The sequence below is a fragment of the Stegostoma tigrinum genome, chromosome 6 (genome assembly GCF_030684315.1).
Source record: "Stegostoma tigrinum isolate sSteTig4 chromosome 6, sSteTig4.hap1, whole genome shotgun sequence".
NCBI lineage: Eukaryota > Metazoa > Chordata > Chondrichthyes > Orectolobiformes > Stegostomatidae > Stegostoma > Stegostoma tigrinum.
This window is the reverse complement of record NC_081359.1, coordinates 51,799,951-51,820,593: the sequence shown is the minus strand read 5'-3', so window position 1 is coordinate 51,820,593 and position 20,643 is coordinate 51,799,951. Positions and strand designations below refer to the sequence as shown.

Genomic DNA, 20,643 nt, shown 5'->3' with positions numbered 1-20,643 from the left:
GGTCACTCTCTAGACACACTGCCAAATGCCGTCAGAGTAATGAATGGGTCATTTTTCCCCAACAATGCAGGAAACAAATTTTAAAAAATGCATGATGCTAGAAATCAGAAACAAGACAGGAATTGCCTGAAAAACTCAGCAGGTTGGTGGCATCTGTGGAGAGAAAGTAGAGTTAACATTTATGGTCCAATAACCCTTCTTCAGAACTGACTGGAGCAAGGTAAAGGTTGGTTATTTTGCTAAAGATGAGATGGGGGAAGGGAGGATTTAACAATAGGTGGAGATGGAGCCCAGAGAGAAAAAAAAACAGTTAGGTAGACACCGAAATGTGGAGCTGGATGAACACAGCTGGCCAAGCAGCATCTCAGGAGCACAAAAGTTGACGTTTCAGGCCTAGACCCTTCATCAGAGAGGGGGATGGGGAGGGGGTTCTAAAATAAATAGGGAGAGAGGGGGAGGCGGACTGAAGATGGATAGAGGAGAAGATAGGTGGAGAGGAGAGTATAGTTGGGGAGGGAGGGAGGGGATAGGTCAGTCCGGGGAGGACGGACAGGTCAAGGAGGCGGGATGAGGTTGGTAAGTGGGAAATGGAGGTGTGGCTTGAGGTGGGAGGAGGGGATAGGTGAGAGGAAGAACAGGTTAGGGAGGCGGGATGAGCTTGGCTGGTTTTGTGATGCAGTGGGGGGAGGGGATGAGCTGGGCTGGTTTTGGGATGCAGTGGGGGAGGGGGAGATTTTGAAGCTTGTGAAGTCCACATTGATACCATTGGGCTGCAGGGTTCCCAAGCAGAATATGAGTTGCTGTTCCTGAAACGTTCGGGTGACATCATTGTGGCACTGCAGGAGGCCCATGATGGACATGCCGTCTAAGGAATGGGAGGAGGAGTTAAAATGGTTCGCGACTGGGAGGTGTAGTTGTTTATTGCGAACTGAGTGGAGGTGTTCTGCAAAGTGGTCCCCAAGCCTCCGCATGGTTTCCCTAATGTAGAGGAAGCCACAACGGGTACAGTGGATACAGTGGATACAACTGGGTAAAGGTAGGCTGGGAGAATGAATAGCTGCTAATGTGGACCATAAGTGGCTGACACTGAACTACAATTGTGTGGCAGATGGATTTTAATATGCAATTTAAGAAAATGCTTTTTGATTTAGGAAGTATGCAAGGAACAAGATGATCTTTATTAAAAGTGGAAAGCAGTCATAGTTTGGAACAGACAGATTTTTTTTCCCTCTTTTGAAGAGAGGAGTTTATAGTATCAACACCAATAATGACAAAACCTGTTGTGTGGGTTTTGAGGTGAGGACATGGGAGGGGATGCTCAAGTTGTAAAATTGTTGAACTCAATATTGTGTGCAGAAGGCTGCAGGGTTTCCAAGTTGAAAACAAATCTATTGCCACAACAGAGAAACCACATCTTTAAGTGGTTTGCAGTAGGAGTGTGTGATGAGGTATTGTTACAGTGTTGGAAATATATTAATGACCTAATCAGGTCAGCAATATTGACCTAAGTTACATATTCATCTATACTGTGCAATTCCAGAATAACCATCACCACCTTCCTCACTAGCACTGAATCCTGTCAAGTGTACTTCATTCATATCACTCTTCACACACAGTTAAGTTTGATAAACATCGATTTTTATAAACTTCCTCATGTCCTTCATCCTCCATATATCACTCCCACTCATGCTAATCTTTGTGTAATCATATCATTTCAATAAATCTTCCACATTCTCAGTACATTTTCAATTGAAGTGTTACACATGATACACATATCTCGTAGATATCCACAGGCTTTATAGCAACTCATAGATCTGTACTTAGAGGAGAGTCTGGAATATGAGGGAAAGACATCCACAATCACCAAGCTCTCAGTAGTAATCGTGATGATTCTTGACTATCAGATATGGAGAGATTTCATTGCAAAGGTTGGCAAGATTGGTTCCTCAGATGACGTGGTTGTCAAATGATGAGCAAAATCAGTTTGCATTTTCTGCAGACAGTGTCACTAAACAGGTTAATTATTGAGACTAAATAAAAACCGAAAGAATTGTGGATGCTGTAAATCAGGAACAAAAACAAAGTTGCTGGAAAAGCTCAGCAGGTCTGGCAGCATCTGTGAAGGAGAAAACAGAGTTAAAGGTCACCGGACCCAAAACGTTAACTCTGTTTTCTCCTTCACAGATGCTGCCAGACCTGCTGAGCTTTTGCAGTAACTTTGTTTTTGTAGTTGTTGAGACTGTTCTTTCTAGCTGCGGAAATTAGAACATAGTGGTGTGAATTATTTGGGTAATGGGTTGATTATTCAGGAATGGGATGGGGAGCAATATCTTCATTTAAGAGATTGTGAATATTGGAATTCTCTACCCTAGATGATAGAGGATACACTAGTTTTGACTACTTCAGGCTGAAATAGGCAGATTTTTGGTCCCTCAAGGGATATGACAAGTACATGAAGCTGAAGATTAGCTATGATCTTACTGAATGGTGAAGCAAGCTCAAATGGACCATATGGTCCACTGTAACAACTATTCCTTATGTTGTTATTTCTGTTCTTACTGTTGATAGTTGTCAAAATGAACAAAATAGACCCATATCTCTTACAAGACTAAGCTGCCTTCAAATAAATATAGTCATTTGAAATATGCAACGTTATAACAGATCTGCATTTCCATTGTTGCATCATATCTGTCTCTCCATGATTGTTGGGAAGCAGAAAAGTTAAAGCAACCATACCCAGAAATAATGACAATTCTTCCAAGGACCTCATTCCTTCTGGAGTGCACTATGCTAGAGCAATGCCAAACAAAAACCAAAACAAATATGCTCACCTTGGAGTATCCTGTTAGATAATTGTGTGGTCAGATCACACATAGTGAAACACCATAAGTGATCAGGAGTAGAGTTGTGTTGAAAGGAATTATGGAGATTCTATTTAAATGTTGAATCGTCTCCAAGCTCTGCTCAACTGGGCTGAGAAGCTGAACATCTTCTGGCCTCTGAGGAGTTTCATGGCAACTCTCAAATCCAATTGCCTGGTGCTTCTGCATTTTAAAGTTATACTTTGGAGTGTACCAAGATTTTATGTGCAGGGATAGGCTCACAGCTGACTGACCAGGTTACATCTCAGGGATGATCATTTATTCTCTTGGTGCTCACTTTTGTAATGGATACACACACCATCCTTGCTATTTTTCCCTTTCTTGTGCCTTGGTCTCTACACCAGCTATAGTTACCAAGCTCAAATTACTTCTGTCTTGCCTTGCATTTAGTGCAGGAATAAGGCCAGGATGCTTATCATGGTTGCAGCAGTCCTCAGTCATGTCAAGGGACAGAACACACAGTTCAGTCATAGGGGTCTGGCAAGGACAGCCTCCAATATTAGTCCAGAGGCTTGCGGATTGTCAGTCAGTGACTCAAGGTAGTCAGGGTCAGATCCTCTCCTCGCAGATGGCGAGGAGCTGAACATTGGTGGACCATGATCTGTCTTGTCTTTTTCTGCTCAGTTATGGGCTGTTGTTTCCTAAAATGAGATAAAAGAAGGGATTTATTGAGATGAAATTAGATGGCACTTGTTACTGCTAATGCCTGTGGGGATAATGCCATTGATGAAAAATAATGGGATATAGGATTAACACTGAATTTGCAAGGTTCTGACAGAAATTTTCCCAATATCACAGAGTAAAGAAGAGCCCAGCTCAAAGAATTGTGGATTGATGTTATAGGGCTCTCTTGGAAAGCGAATTATCGCAGTGCAATTTATTGCTTTGGTTCCTGACCACGAACGTGCAAACTGTTAAGGTTGACCACGTCCAGTTGCCTTAAATTGGGTGAAAAATATTATAAGTTATTACTGATTTCCTTCAGGCTGCTCATCCAGAAAGAGGTAAGAATGTTGTTCCACTGGCTTAGGAAAAGGAAGAGAGGAACAAAAAAAACAAGTGGGAACTCCATTCACAACTTACCATACCTCACTCACTGTACTACTCTAAACCAATACCAAACGTACTGCCCCTTCTCTTAATGACTATGACCTTTCTTTAGATGTGGATTAATATTAGCAGGACCTGGACAGGCTTAAACACCATTGACAGTGAGTGTCTCAGAAGTCAGAATGAGTAACAGAGAAGTCTGCATTAACTTTTGCAGAAGGTACGCCTATATCTAGGAATGGTTGGGAAAGAATCTGAACGTCTCCAGAGAGCTGTTTATGAAAATGTTGTTTTAATAACTTTTACTTACTATTTATTCATTTTATAAAAATGTTCTTCACTTAATCTTGTACATGCTTGTTTGGATAGTTGATGGGTACTTAATTTTGTCATTGGGTTTAGTAGAGGGACAGGGGAATTAAGAGTTACTTTAGTCCAGCATGAGTTCATCCAGGTGAACAAAACTGTCAAACTATTAGGATGTTCATGGTATTCCAACAAGCAATGGCTTCAGTAGTCCATCTTCACCTTCCTCCTCCTTGACCTCTTTTTTTTCTTTTAGTGGAATATGATCTGATGATGCATTCTGAGTAGTTTGATTTGCCACCATCCTTAGCTCATATACAATGACCTTCAGGATATAATACACAATGATTAATTTAGATAGTCTGCTGTGAAATGCTGAAGGGCACCTCCACATCTCCCTAGATAGCAGAAGATTTCCTTGAGCATGCTGAAGCACAACTGGCTGCCATATGGTTTAGACTGTAATGGTTGTGAAATGCATTTTCAGATTCCTCATAAGTAAGGTTTGCATACAATGTTCTTTATTTTCCAGCAGCTCACATTTAAGGTTGGTTCCAGACATGAACACGTTTGATACTCTGACTTGTCAGTGTACGAAAATGTTATGGTACCTCCCTGGCATAAATGTCATGGACCTGCATGCATCTTTTCTTGTGGATACAATCAGCTGAATGTTGCAGAAATGAAGTACCTTTCCGAGGATGAAGTCTCCTGATTGCTGCTATAGTGCCTGAGATGCACATCTAATAAACAAGGCAATCAGTTCCGGCAGGATATCCAGTTCTTGGGAGGTGGGGGTAGGGAAATGCCAGAGGCCTAGGAGTTGGTCATTAGGGGCTTGTTGAGTGTCGAGGTTGCCTCCAGTCACGCCGGTCAAAGGCACCTGGAGGTCTTTGGTGAAAGCCATTAGTGGTAGTAAGGTGTTTCTGATCACGGAGGGTCCTCAGACAGGCACCTAAATCAAGGAGGTAAGTATACAAGCACTTAACATCTGAATCCATCAACTCAGGTCCTTGAGGAAGCTCATAGCCTCATTATTGTACTTAAATCTCCAAATCTTCTTTTTGAATCAGGTTGGTCACTCATCCAACATCTGGCTTCAGTTAAATCTAAAAATCGGCATGGTTAAGTCAGAAAACAGATTTCTTACACTTTGCACTCACTGTCTCCCTCTCCCACCTTCTACAACCAAACCTACTCATTTTATTCAGTTAAAAGTCAGCCTAAGGTTTATACCCAGACAGAGAAGGATCATCAGTCTGGTTTAAAGATAAATTACTGACTGATTCCCAAAAGCCTCACAACTATGAATTCCCAAATATTGACATCTCTGAAACCTATATTCTCCAACATACCTAGCATTGTCAATGAGTTTATTCTTTCATCTTGGATGCGAGGTAATCAGAGTTTGATGAATAAAATCATTCTAATTTTCAGTCTTTTTATAATGAGACACCTAAAAAAATAAAGTAGTGCCCATTTTGCATGATGTACAGCAGTCCATTTTTTGTTAGTTTTATCTTGTTATGCTGACTTAAGAGCATACAGATAGAAAATAGCTATCACCATAGGCAACAACAAATTTACAAATGATTGACAGGCATCACATTACACAACCTGACAGCATTTGAGTCAGCGTTCAGATTTGGGTCATGAGTACGTTTGAATTATTTTCCTCAAGGCCAATATTAAGTTACTTTTTTTCCCCTTAATCTCCAAAAAAAGTACAGAAACTATCATAAAAATGCAGAATAGTTGGACATTTGAAAACAGTTAATTTTAGTATTTGATGCACAATACCAGCGAAACAATAGCACCAGAAACACAAAGAGCAGAATTTAGTGCTTACCTTGGTGAACACATTCACTGGCTGGAAATCCAAGGGCAGCCCAAGGGGGAGTTTTGAGCCCCCCTTCTTGATCTGTTTTAACAGCAAACAGGCACAATCATGCACCTGGTTATTTTGGGTCTTCGCCATGGTCATGGAGCATTTCCTGGCGGCACAAGCTGCTGGCTAGTCAGATGCCAGAAGATTTCCAGTACAGCCAGTGTCACTTGCCACTGCCATTCTGAGGCAGGCCCATGCTGTAGGCCAGTCACTGAGTGAAAGTAGGTGAGATGGCCTTGCTGGTATTGGTTGGGATCACCCTGGACGGGGAGCATTTGGTTCACATTTACTTTAAGGGTAGTCAGGGATCTTCACCTGGTACCAGTCCTTGCCAATGGTAAGTCTCTCCATTGGGCAGGGACGACCCAAATAGAAGGCATTCCCATCAATCATGCTTACTCACCAAGACATGATAGTGAAGCCGGGATGAGGTTTTTAGTGCCATTTAAGGCTTTCAATTGGCTTCAGGGCAGGAAGGCTGTCAACCACCCTTTCCTGCCTGAAATTAATCAGATGGAATCAGGATAGTGACAAAGTTTTCACTTGTACCTTCCAGGTTCGATGTGGGGGTGTATTAAACTCTTCCCATAATTTCAATTCATTTCAGAGAACACCACAATTTAAAAATCATTGCAACTTCAGAATTTTCTTTAATTGGACACTTAATTGGCCGACAGTGGAATTTCTTAGACTCTACCTCACAAACACATTCAATGTCTATGCCTCCTCCCAGTCTAAGTAACACACTTCCCATTGCTCTGCTCTCAAATACTATATTTAATTCTCCCTTAAGTATTTATCATATCTGTCCAGAAATATATCCTTGCCATCGGGTCCAACCAATCACCCTGGCCTGCTGCACATATTCCTGGCCCTTTCCAACTATGCTTCTTGATGTGAAATTTGGACTTTTCCTTCGGTCCTAGGGTAACAATATGTAGAAGACAACCTTCCCAGGTTTTCTTCCTGTGGTTGCTGAAGCTACAGAAATCAACATACAGTTCAGTCATAATTCCACCATTCGTATTAACTAGGAATCCTTCCTTTGATAACTTTGTCTCACCAAGCTTTACTGTCTAAATATTCAGAAAGCCCAAAAGGAAAATATTATTGTCATCCCTGAATTAAAATGTGCCAATTTTCTCTCCTTGGAGGTGGTGAGAAGGCAATAATTGTACAAGTGGCCCTGGAGAGATAGTCGTCTCCTTCTCACGACTTCAGCAATTATGTGATGACTAATAAAGTTCATTCAGAATATTTTTGAATAACCAGAAGCGTTTTCACTCACAACTGAAGGGCCTTCTTTCCCCATTATCAAATCACCTGTGGCATTTTTCACCTTTTATCCATCACCAGTAAAATTACCTGTTTCCGGTTGATGAAATTATGCGCTTTGCTCAAAAAAAGTGATGCAGACCATCAAAAATGAGGGCGAAAGCGTGGAGACCAAATTGAACGGAGTTGGAAGGGGAGATAAGGCACTCGGCCCTTTGCAGTGCCCAGCTATCTCTAAAAGCATCAACAGTATTTGTGGACTCCATCTGTTCCATCTCCAAGATCCCTTGGGTACATTCAGGACCTTCTCAACTGAGTAGCAATTATTATTGTTAAATCGTGAATTAGCAATCACTTATGGCCCTCAACCTGCTACCAACCATATCACTCATCTTCTTGGCAGGTCAGAAAATTGCTGGTTTCTTGTCTGGGAAATCAGGGTGACTTATCTGCTGGAGCTTCTATTTATTCCAATTGAGAGCATATTCCTACTGAAAGCCATCCTAATGCCCTGCCTCTATACCTGATTATTCTCCCTGCATGACTCCTACCTCATGGCACTCAAAAGAAAAATACCTACTTCCTACTGTTAGATCCCTGAACATAAAACATGCGGTGATGATCTCCAGGACCCAGAAGCTTCCTATTAGAGACTCTGTGTCTAAGTTGAACTTCATCGTTGAGAGCCGTGATTTGCTAAGCAGCTCACTAGGCAGCTCTTAACTACCTGAATGGTGCTCAATTTAGAAAACTTTCTCATTGGTGGGGGGAACAGAGTGTCATTTTACCTTGGACATAGCCTCCCCCATACTCAAACACTGGTAAAATCAACCTCAGCCAAAGTGTTACGGCAAAATCTGCTTCTAGAGCAAATAGATTCCTGACCTGCTAACGGCCTCTTCACTACTTCTGTTTAGGGCTCTAGATCTGTTTAGATAAAACTCTGAACATAGGCTCTCCTCCTGGGTTAGAAACTTTTCTCTAAAATACAGAAAATAATAGCCATTTTTAAACCATTGGAAGAAAATTGTGAGTATATTTTCGATGGTGCTGTTTGTAATGGTGCCCCAAAGAAACTTCATACTGCTGTGTGCTATCTTCAGATCAGAACCTGAACTGACATCACCAAAATGGTGGCACAGGCTTGAAGGACTGATTGGTTTAATCTTGATCCCTAGTTCTATGTTGCGATAACTTAAGTTGTAGTGCCACTTTCCCATTGCTAAGTGGCATCCCTAGCATTGAGATCATCTTCTCATTTAGATTTCATCTAGATCATTATATCCATCGCTGTGAACTCACTTGATACTAAAACTATTGATTAAGTTTGAAAATGTCATAATAGCATGCATGATGCATTGGAGACTTTATATAGGACAGTCAAACCAATATGTTGACAACTCAATAGTTTCAGTGCTATAGGGGAAGGAAGAGACTGAAAGGCTACTTTGACAGTAATTGTATTTGAAATAAATGTCTTAAGTTTGACATTAATTGAATTTAAACAGCTAGGAAATAAACTAGTGTTACAATCAGTCATATGAATTTTGTATAGGACATGTAATAGCCTGTAAAGGTGAGAAAGAAGCAGATATTGGCAGCTGAGAAAATTCCCTGGAAACATTTAAAATAATTAAAAGCAGATAAAATCTATGCTTTAGCCTGTCAATTCCTGAAAGTTTTATTTAATTTTAAATGAAGGACACAGCCAGTTATCAGTGCCGGGTGCTTAGAGTCTCATCCCAAGGGCCTGTGATGCTCAAACTTATTTGTAGCTAATTTGATTGTGCTAAGTTAAGTAGTTCCAGTTATATATTCAGACTGAGGAGAGCAGCCACTGAAATTGTATTGTTCTGTAGGGAACTTACTGTCTGGTAGCTCATTTTCAATAACTGCCAGGTCCCATAACTTCAGAGTAGGAACTCACTAGCTGGTGGTGCACATATGCACTATTATTCAGAAAAATCACATTGGAAGTCATACATTGTACATTATCAGACATTCAGTGTGCAGGCAACAAATTCAAATTGGCACACAGTTTACATTATGAAAGCCCTGTTCCAATGGCTTGGTGATTGGGTTGCTCCATCTGAGTCAAGAAGGAACAGAATTCCATCACCACTCCACACTGAGTGGAAGGCTGAAATATGACAACTAGTTGCGTATCTGAGCTTTGATTAAATGGTCATTGACTCAACAGCAGTATCTCTGCCACTGAGTCAGCAGAATTGGCTTTGAGCCCAATATGTTACTCTCTTAATGTAGAGGTGTAAAGAAGAAGAGGTGTAGCTCTTTCACCTTGGTTGTAGACCAATTAGGAGAAGATATGAGGATAAAAATTGTGGAAGTCACAAGGAAACCACCTCAATATCTCTTCGTTATTAAAGGTTTCATGTATCTCTTGCATAAGCTAAATGTTAGGATCTTGTTGCAACTATACAGGACATTGGTCAGCCTACACCTGGAGTATTGTGTGCAGTTTTAGTCTCCTGATCTGAGGAATGATGTTCTAGGGAATGTAGAAAATATTTACCAGACTTAGTCCTAGGGTGACATGACTGAAAAATGAAGAGAACATGGATCAGTCAAGGTTGCATTCACTGGAGTTTAGAAGAATGAGTGGGAATTTCATAGAAACATATAAAGTTTTAACAGGATTGAAAACACAGGAAGGGTGTTCCTAGTGACCAGTGAGTCCAGAAACAGGGTTCACAGTGTAAGGAAATGGGGTAGGTTATTTAGGGCTGAGTTGAAGTGAATTTTTTTCTCCCCCCACAGAGAGAATGATGAGCCTGCAGACTCCTCTGCCATAGAAAGATGAATCATTGAATGTTTTCAAAAAGTAATTAGATATATTTATTCTGGCTAAAGGGGTCAAAAGATATTGGGAGAAAGTGAGAACAAAGTACTGACTTGGATGATCAGCCATGCTTGAGGGGTTAAATTGGCCACTCTTCCTCCTATTTTCTTATGATTCTACATTTCTATCTGTCTTGAGACAGTACGTAATATATGGATCAGAGTATACGATGTTCGGTGTCAGACATGTTTTCACGACCATACTTCATAACTGTTTGAATTCAAGTTTTACATGACAGTAGAAACTGGAATTATGCAATATTATGCTACAAATTACGCAGCTGTTTTATAAATAACAGAGATACCTTAACATGCAGCAAATTCAAATTCACATTCTTTCACTTTGAATCATCTAGATAAAATTAATTTATTCAACATCCATAAGGCCCCTAAATTTACAGTAATCTCAATCTAACTCTCTTGCATTTAGCAATGCAGAACTGCCTATAATTCATTTCGATTAATGCAGCTTTAGCAAGCCCAATAAAACTGATTGAGGAAATAAAGTATTATTTTGGAGCAGTGATCCATTTTGAGGTCTAAGCTGAAGCAATGAGCGTATGGCTTTCCCATTTGTAATAGTTTCACCACTTACTTTTGTTAATAAATATTCAACTTGCATCTCCCGATTATTATAAAGCATAATAAATGATGCATCCCTTCACTAAACATGACATCGCAATTTATTCTACTAAAATTATAACCATGGCTTTCAAAACACTAAGAATTCATTCTGCTCCATTTGTAAGTAAGTGGTCCACATTCATTGTGCATCTGTCTTGTTGGCTGACCATCTGTCAATCAACATTATTGGAAATTAGAAGCTAAGCGGTATAAAAGGAATCTAAATAACTGAAATGGATACTTAGTTTAGTCAGCAGCAATACTCTTTCCTATTGTCAGGAGAAAATCATGCTGATGCAGTTACGTTTAGAGAGAAACTACCCACAGGAATAACAAAAAAAAGTCACAAGAATAAAATCCCTTGAAGTTTACCTGCCACTAAGTCAAATTGTACCTTTGACTTTGACATTAACCTGCTCTTCTGAGCAGGCATTTTGCGAAAACTGAATGGCCCCTTTGTCAGATAAACAGATCAGAACTCAGTGCGATTATATGGTGCGAGCTGTAATTTTAACTGGTGGCCAAACTAACCGGCCAGTCTAGCTTTCATATCAGGTGAATACAGTGGAAAGAGAAACCAGAATTATAACAAACCCCATATTCTTTTATATATTTTACAATTCACATAAACCATACTTGGCTGACCACAAACTCCTGTCAACCACTCCACTACGACACTATTACTTCTCACCAATTTTGGGCACCCAATTGACAGAGAGCATGCTGATAAAGCCGAAGAGTTAGTCGCAACAAAGCCTTACGCTTCTGAGGTCAATGTGGTTTTGTACTCACCTTGGCCTTTTCCTGTGCCAGGTTAAAGTTAGGCTACTGATGTTTCATAGAATCATACAGTACAGAAGAGGCCTCTTGGCCCAATCATATCTGCACTGGCTGGAGACTACTTTAGATTTACACCAGTCCAAATTTCCAGCACATGAACCATAACTTTGAATGTTATAACATTGAGGATCTCATCCATATTCTCTTTACAAGTTGGGATGGTTCCCACTTCAACCACCTTCCAGGGCATTTCAGACTTCCATTGCTATTGAGTGAAATGTCTACCTCAAATCTCCTCTAAACCTCCTGTTTTACAACTTAAAATTATGCCCTCTCTTTACCAACCCTTTGAATAGTGGGAACAATTGCTTGCTAGCCACCTTGTCTATGTCCAGCATAATCCGGTACACCTCAATCGGGTGCCTCATTTAGCCTTCTCTACTCTAAGGAAAACAATGCAAGCCTATCCAGTCTCGCTTCATACTGAAATGCTCCATTCCAGGCAACATCCTCCTTATCATCCCTTCAGTGCAATTATATCCTTCCTATATAGTGTAAGTGGGTGGCACTGTGGCTCAGTGGTTAGCATTGCAGCATCATAGCACCAGGGACCCGGCTTCAATTCCAGCCTCGGGTAATTGTCTGTGCAGAGTTTGTACATTCTCCCCGAGTCTGCATGGGTTTGCTCCGGTTTCCTCCCACCATCCAAAGATGTGCAGCCTAGGTGGATTGGCCATGCTAAATTTCCCATAGTGTTCAGGGGTGTGTGGGTTAAAGGGGAATGGGTCTGGGTGGGATGCTTCAAGGGGTGGGTGTGGACTTGTTGAGCCAAAGGGCCTGTTTCCACACTATAGGGAATCTAATCTAAAAAAACTAACATTTTACACTTTGGACTACCCAGCACAGACAGCACAGAGTCTATAGTGGTATTGAATATTCAACCTCAATCAATATCCATTCATACATATTTTGACCATCAGAAGGAAACACAAGAAACACAACGGGCAACACAGATTTGAAGGGAGATAACAGGGCACACAGTTTGCGTAATTGCCAGGCCCGATCTCACCTAGCACAGCCTTTTTAAACAAGCTTCTGCAGAAACAGCTTCCTCACAGGCCCTCGCCCCAACAAGCAGCTTCTGAACTAAGAACCAAAGAAGCTGAACAGAGAAGCTGAATCAGGAAGGTCAGAAGTCACATGACTCAAGGTTATAGTCCAATAGGTTTATTTGAAATCATGAGATTTCAAAGCATTACCCCTTTGTCAGGTGAAGTGATAGAGAAGCACACAGACACAGAATCTATAGGCAGAGCGACCAGTGGGCACAGAGATCAAAAGATCATACATATGGTGTGAGTGGAGTGTCAACAGGTCAAATAATAAGTCTCTGTGAGTGATCAAGAGTATCAAACTATGACAGTGAAGTGTCAACAGCTGAATAACAAGAGAAGGGATGGCCTATAATCCAATTAAATGAGGCAGAGAGATAATTACAAAAAAATAAAAATCAGCATAAATGGAACAAAGAACATCCGAGTGGGGGGGCGGGGGGGGGAAGCCAACCAAGCACTATTCTGCTCCTTCATCCTGTGGGGATTTGATTCCATTAACGTCCAGTAGATTAGAATTTATTTTGGTCATCAGGTTGACATAACTCAGTTGGTTGTTTTATGATGGAAAATATATGCAATATGATGAAATTAATACTGATCAAATCTTTCCACAGATACTTGGATTTCATAGAATAGTGATAGAAAATTTTAAACTCTGTTTACAGTATAGTAGAAGTGTAATCTCATCCAAAATAAATAGACTACCATCTCCATTATAGCAGTGGAGAATAGAATTTCAGACAGCTATAGTAAACACTTGTATGCAAATATCCCAAAACATAGCCTTGCACCAATGATAAAGAATTAGAAATATTTTTATTGCCTGTATGAGAATTTCCATCTATCAATACTCAGAGCAAAATGAGATGGACATTGAGCATAATCCATACAACGAGACAGGAATATTGTTGAGGATCTTTTGATGCTGTTCATGTTATTTTAATTTAACATTTTTCTAGCTCTTACCTTAGAGTCTCTCCAGATGATCCTCTTCTTTTCCATAAATTTACCAAACTGCTGGAGCGGCTAGCAGCAGAGGATGACTTCCCATCACCAACATGCATTCGGACAACAGTGGATGTGGTAAATGCGCTGCGCACATTCCGTTCAGGTTTAGCCAGAATGATGTAGACTTTTGGAACAAACATACAGCCCAGTGCCACTGTAGCACTTAGACTAACAGAGAAACACATGGTAATGATCTTGTAGTTGCTTCCAAAGTAGATGGGTACAAAGGCAAGCCATATGATACAGGTGGTGTACATGGTAAATGCAATGTATTTGGCTTCATTGAAATTAGCAGGGACATTCCGAGTTTTAAAAGCATAGAAGGTACAGCTTAAAATCAACAGGCCATTATATCCAAGAGGAGCAACCACAGCTATGTTGGTGGTGTTACATATCAGCTTGACATCTCGGATAGTTGGGTAATCATAGACGACCTCTGGTGGCTCCATTATAAACAGGGAAACAATTATCCCTAACTGAATACATATCAGCATTGAGGCAATTACTAGCTGTGCACAAGCACTCATAAACCTGGGCTTCTTGGTGCAGATCTTCTTCTTGCTCCCAGCAAGGATCCTTGCAATCCGATTGGTTTTTGTCACAAGTGCAGAGTAGCTCATCGCAGGAGACAGACCAATTCCAATTCTCTGAAGGTAACAGTAAATCTTTTGAGGCTTGGCGATGAGAGAGAAGGTACACAGGTAGCCAAGAAAGATTCCCACGAGAATGATGTAGCAAAGTTCCCGGCTGGATGACTTGACCACAGGAGTATCCCGGTACACCATAAATATAAACATTACAAACATGGTGGCAAGAAGTCCCAGGCAGGCAAAGACAACGGCAGCAATTGGCTCAGGATCTCCCCACCTGAGGTACTTCACAGGAATCCTTTCACAGTCTGCAAAAGAAACAAAAGACATTTTTTGTAACATAATATTGTTCTAAACTAGTCAACTGTCAAAACTGGAAGAACTGGTGGTGAAAAATATGGAGAATCGTCGTTGTTATTGTATTTCAATTTAGAGTCATTGGACAATCTTCAATCAATTTCTGTCACTCTCCGAAGAAACAGAAAAATAACAAATTATTATTAACAATTAGAGCAGTCAGTCCATCCATTTTCAAGTGTACAACCGACCAACCCAAATTTCTATACCCATAGCTAAACAAGGAATCTGCTCCTCTTATTGTCAAATCTCCCAATCCAATCAGGAGATTGAGAGTTTGTTCTGCTTTGTATGACCAGTTATACAGAAATTATTACACACTTTTCTCATTACTCAGTAGGACTTCTAACTTCTCCGAAACAATGGCATAACACTTCCGATGTATAGATTTTCTAATCTGTTATAAATTCTAATCTAAGATAAAGATTCCAATCTAACAATAATCCATGCACGAAAACATGTGACAGATGCTAAGAATCTTTATAGAATATTTCCAAACCATTTGCAGGACACTTCTGCACTTCAATGTTGCATCTCAGTTCCACTGGTAACCATCATTGTAATGCAGCTGCAAGGACACTGCTTGCTCAGGGACATGTACTCACTCATGGATTAGGCCCAATTGCACTCACTCACTGACTCAGTGCTTAAAAGGGTGGCAGTAAATGCAAGAAAAATGGATAACAGACATAACACGACCAATTTCTGAAGTTGTGATCAGAGATAATGGGAACTGCAGATGCTGGAGAATCCAAGATAACAAAGTGTGAAGCTGGATGAAGACAGCAGGCCAAGCAGCATCTCAGGACCATAAAAGCTGACGTTTCAGGCCTAGACCCTTCATCAGAGAGCCTCTCTGATGAAGGGTCTAGGCCCGAAACATCAGCTTTTGTGCTCCTGAGATGCTGCTTGGCCTGCTGTGTTCATCCAGCTTCACACTTTGTTATCCTCAATTTCTGAAGTTATTGAATTCAATATTGAGATGTGAAGGCTGTAAAGTACAAAATGAGGTGTTGTTTCTCAATCAAAAACAGAAATTGCTGGAAACCTCTCAGCTGGTTTGCCAGCATCTGTGGAGAAGAATCAGAATTAACATTTCAGGTTGTGTGGTGCATGATGGCTCAGTGGTTAGCCCTGCTGCCTCACAGCGCCAGCAACCCGGGTTTGATTCCACCCTCGGGCGACTGTGTGGAGTTCATACATTCTCCCCATGTCTACGTGGATTTCCTCTAGGTACTTTTGTTTTCTTCTACAGTCCAAAGTTGTGCAAGATTGGTGGATTGACCATGCTAAATTGCCCTGTAGTAGTCCACAGGTGTGCAGGTTAGGTTCTTTAGTCATGGGAAATATTGAGTGGGGATATAGCCCCAGGTGGGATGCTCTTCAAAGTGCTGGTATGGACTTGTTGGGCTGAATGGCCTGTTAGAACATAGAACATAAAACATTACAGCTCAGTACAGGCCCTTCGGCCCTCAATGTTGCGCCGACCTGTGAACCAATCTGAAGCCCATCAAACCTACACTATTCCATTATCACCCATATGTTTGTCTAATGACCATTTAAATGCCCTTAAAGCTGGCGAGTCTACTACTATTGCAGGCAGGGCATTCCACGCCCTTACTACTCTCTGAGTAAAGAACCTACCTCTGACACCTGTCCCATACCTATCACCCCTCAACTTAAAGCTATGTCCCCTCGTGCTAGCCATCACCATCTGAGGAAAAAGGCTCTCACTGTCCACCCTATCTAATCCTCTAATAATCTTGCATGTCTCTATTAAGTCGCCTCTTAACTTTCTCTCTAACGAAAACAGCCTCAAGTCCATCAGCCTTTCCTCATAATACCTTCCCTCCGTACCAGGCAATACCCTGGTAGATCTCCTCTACACTCTTTCTAATGCTTCCACATTCTTCCCATAATGTGGCAACTAGAACTGCATGCAATACTCCGAGTGTGGCCGCACGAGAGTTTTGTACAGCTGCAACATGACCTCATGGCTCTGAAAATCAATCCCTCTACCAATAAAACCTTACACATCATACGCCTTCTTAACAACCCTATCAACCTGGGTGGCAAATTTCAGGGATCTTTGTACATGGACACAGATTTCTCTGTTCGTCCACACTACCAAGAATATTACTATTAGCCCAGTACTCGCTATTCCTGTTACACTTTCCAAAGTAAATCACCTCACACTTTTCTGCATTAGACTCCAATAGCCACCTCTCAGTCCAGCTGTGTAGCTTATCAATGTCCTTCTGTAACCTGCAACATCCTTCCGCACTATCCACAATTCCACTGACTTTAGTGTCATCTGCAAATTTACTAACCGATCCTTCTACACCCTCACCGAGGTCATTTATAAAAATGACAAACAGAAGTGGCCCTAAAACAGACCCTTGCGGTACACCACTAGCAACTGCACTCCAGGATGAACATTTCCCATCAACCACCACCCTCTGTCTTCTTACAGCTAGCCAATTTCTGATCCAAAATGCTAAATCACCCTCAATCCCATGCCTCCATATTTTCTGCAATAACTTACTGTGGGGAAACTTATCAAACACTTTACTGAAATCCATATACACCACATCAACAGCTTTACCCTCATCCCCATGTTTGGTCACCTTCTCAAAGAACTCAGTAAGGTTGGTGAGGCATGACCTACCCTTCACAAAGCCGTGTTGATTATCCCTAATCAAATTATTCCTTTCTAGATGATTATAAATCCTATCTTTTATAATCCTCTCCAATACTTTGCGCACAACCGAAGTAAGGCTCACTGCTCTATAATTTCCAGGGTTGTCTCTACTCCCCTTCTTGGACAAGGGGACAACTTTTGCTATCCTCCAGTCTTCTGGTCCTATTCCTGTAGACAATGACAACGTAAAGGTCAAAGTCAAAGGCTCTGCAATCTCCTCCCTAGCTTCCCAGAGAATCCCAGGATAAATCCCATCTGGCCCAGGGGACTTATCTATTTTCACACTTTCCAGAATTGCTAACACCTCCTCTTTATGAACCTCAATCCTGTGTAGTCTAATAGCCTGTATCTCAGTATTCTCCTCAACAACATTGTCTTTTTCCTGTGTGAATACTGACGAAAATATTCATTTAGTGCCTCTCCAATCTCTTCGGACTCCACGCACAACTTCCCACTACTGTCTATGACTGGCCCTAATCTTACTCTAGAGATTCTTTTATTCCTGACACACCTATAGAAAGCTTTAGGGTTTTCCTTGATTCTACCTGCCAAAAAGGTCTCATGTCCCCTCCGAGCTCTCCTTAGCTCTCTTTAGGTCCTTCCTGGCTAACTTGCAACTCTCAAGCACCCTAACTGAGCCTTCACTCCTCATCTTTACATTAGCTCCTTCTTCCTCTTGACAAGAGATTCAACTTCTTTAGTAAACCACGGTTCCCTCACCTGACCACTTCCTCCCTGCCTGACAGGTACAGACTTATCATGGACATGCAGCAGCTGTTCCTTGCTCGACATTTCAATTGTGCCCAGTCCCTGCAGTTTCCTTCCCCATCTTGTGAATCCTAAATCATACCTAATCGCCTCATAATTGCTGTTCCCCGAGCTATAAATCTTGCCCTGCGGTATACACCTGTCCCTTTCCATCACTAAAGTAAACGTAACTGAATTGAGGTCACCATCACCAAAGTGCTCACCTACCTCCAAATCTAACACCTGGCCTGGTTCATTACCCAGTACCAAATCCAATGGTGATCTCACCTCTTGTTGGCCTATCCACATACTGCGTCAGATAACCCTCCTGCACACATTGAACAAAAACTGACCCATCTAAAGTATTCGAACTACAGCTTTTCCAGTCAATATTTGACAAGTTAAAGACCCCATACCGACTACCCTGTTACTTTCGCTCCTATCCAGAATCATCTTTGCAATCCTTTCCTCTATACCCCTGGAAGTTTTCGGAGGCCTATAGAAAACTCCCAACAGGGTGACCTCTCCTTTCCTGTTTCTAACCTCAGCCCATACTACCCTCAGTAGACGAATCCTCATCAAATGTCCTTTCTGCCAAAGTAATACTGTCCTTGACTAACAATGCCACACCTCCCCCTTTTTTACGACCTTCCCTGATCTTACTGAAACATCTAAACCCTGAAACCTGCAACAACCATTCTTGTCCTTGCTCTATCCATGTCTCTGAAATGGCCACAACATCGAAGAGCCAGGTACTAATCCATGCTACAAATTCACCCACCTTCGTCTGGATGCTCCTGGCGTTGAGGTAGACAGACTTCAAACCACCTTCCTGCCTGCCAGTACACTCCTGCAACCTTGAAACCTTATTCATGACCTCACTACTCTTAACCTCCTGTACACTGGAGCTACAATTCAGGTTCCCATCCCCCTGCTGAATTAGTTTAAACCCTCCCAAAGAGCATTCACAAATTTCTCCCCCAGAATATTGGTACCCCTCTGGTTCAGGTATAGATCATCCCGTTTGTAAAGGTCCCACCTACCCCAGAATGAGCCCCAATTATGCAGGTTTCTGAATCCTGCCCTTCTGCACCATCCCTGAAGCCACATGTTCAACTGCTCTCTCTCCCTATTCCTTCACCGTTGTTCCTCGAGCTTGCATTATGCTTCATTGAGACACTGCAGTGCACCCAGGATAGAAATATTAGCATGAGAATTGATTTCTGAAAATAGCAAGCAACTGGGAGATCAGGGTCATTCCCAGGGACAAGAGCAGAGATGTTCTTCAAAGCGGTCACCCATTTGCATTAATACAATGGTGTGACCTTGAGACACCTTTGTGTTCTTTGGGAAGCTAAATGGAAAGTCCAGCTCTGACTTAATAATGTCCTACCATTTAAGCAGGGGCTGAGGTGCAAGGTTTTCATGTGGAACTCTATTCTTCTCCACCCCTGCTCAGGATTTCTTACAATTTCTCTTCTTTTCCAGACTTCCGGCATCTGCAGTATTTTGATTTTCTGTTGAAATACACTGCCTTGCTCTTTTGCAATGTGCCTCACTGTCAGAGATGCCAAGGTCACAGTACTGCTGTATTGCCATTTAGGTCTGGAGGAGAAATTTCTTTACCCGGAGTAGTGGGCCTCTGGAATTCTCTGCCACAGAAAGCAGTTGAGGCTAAAATATTGAGTGTTTAAAGGAGATAGATATAGTTCACAGGCCTAAAGGGATCATATAGTAAGATACTATAAATCATTGACTGCCAATTTTAGGTAACTGTGATGGTGAAAACAAGAAAATTAACACCCCTGATTATGGAAGTATGTTATTTTCATTATGTTTGTATTACTTCCAAAAGAGAAAAGGTACCAATTTAACTTCACAACAAGAACGACAATTTGTTCCTTCAACACAGTCAGATATCCTAAACTTGTTCTTAAATGTTTTGTTAATCAAAGTTTTACACTGAACCTAGGAAGGAGATAATATGGCAAATGTGCAAAAACTTGGTCAAGAGGGACAGATTTTAAGAAGTGACTTAAAAGATGACACAGAGGATGAGAGGTGCAAAACATTACGCAGGAACCTTCAGAGCTTAGTGTCTTCACTGCTGAAGGCATCACAAACAGTGGAACTGTTAAAATGGGGCTGAGGGAAAGGCTGAGAACTTGTTGTTGTTGGACATGAGTTTTTAATTGTTTGTCTGTTCAACGTACTGTGAAACAACACAGCATAATAAAGTTAGACCAGAACTTGTCCCGCAAGTATTTGGTCAATCTGACTTTAAAGGAGATTGAACAAATACATTTAATAAAGACACAAATATTTGGTTCAAGTGATGGTGGGACATTAATATTAGCCCCCTGATTTATGCAATCATGTAGGTAGTTATGGGAAAGCATGAGTCAATTCTGACAAAAATAAAATGCTCAGTCTAACTAGACACATGGTTGTACTTGAGAAC

At 41.3% G+C, this 20,643-nt stretch overlaps 1 protein-coding gene across 6 annotated transcripts in view; it reads right to left on the bottom strand.

Annotated features, from left to right (window-relative positions):
• Positions 1 to 20,643, bottom strand: part of grm5b (glutamate receptor, metabotropic 5b) — a 678,909-nt gene that overhangs the window by 16,575 nt on the left and 641,691 nt on the right. For all 6 annotated transcript variants that reach the window (XM_059646560.1, XM_048533155.2, XM_048533158.2 and 3 more), the window contains exon 8: positions 13,746 to 14,685. In XM_059646560.1, the coding sequence (XP_059502543.1) occupies positions 13,746 to 14,685 (940 nt within the window). The remainder of the gene's footprint in view (positions 1 to 13,745; positions 14,686 to 20,643) is intronic.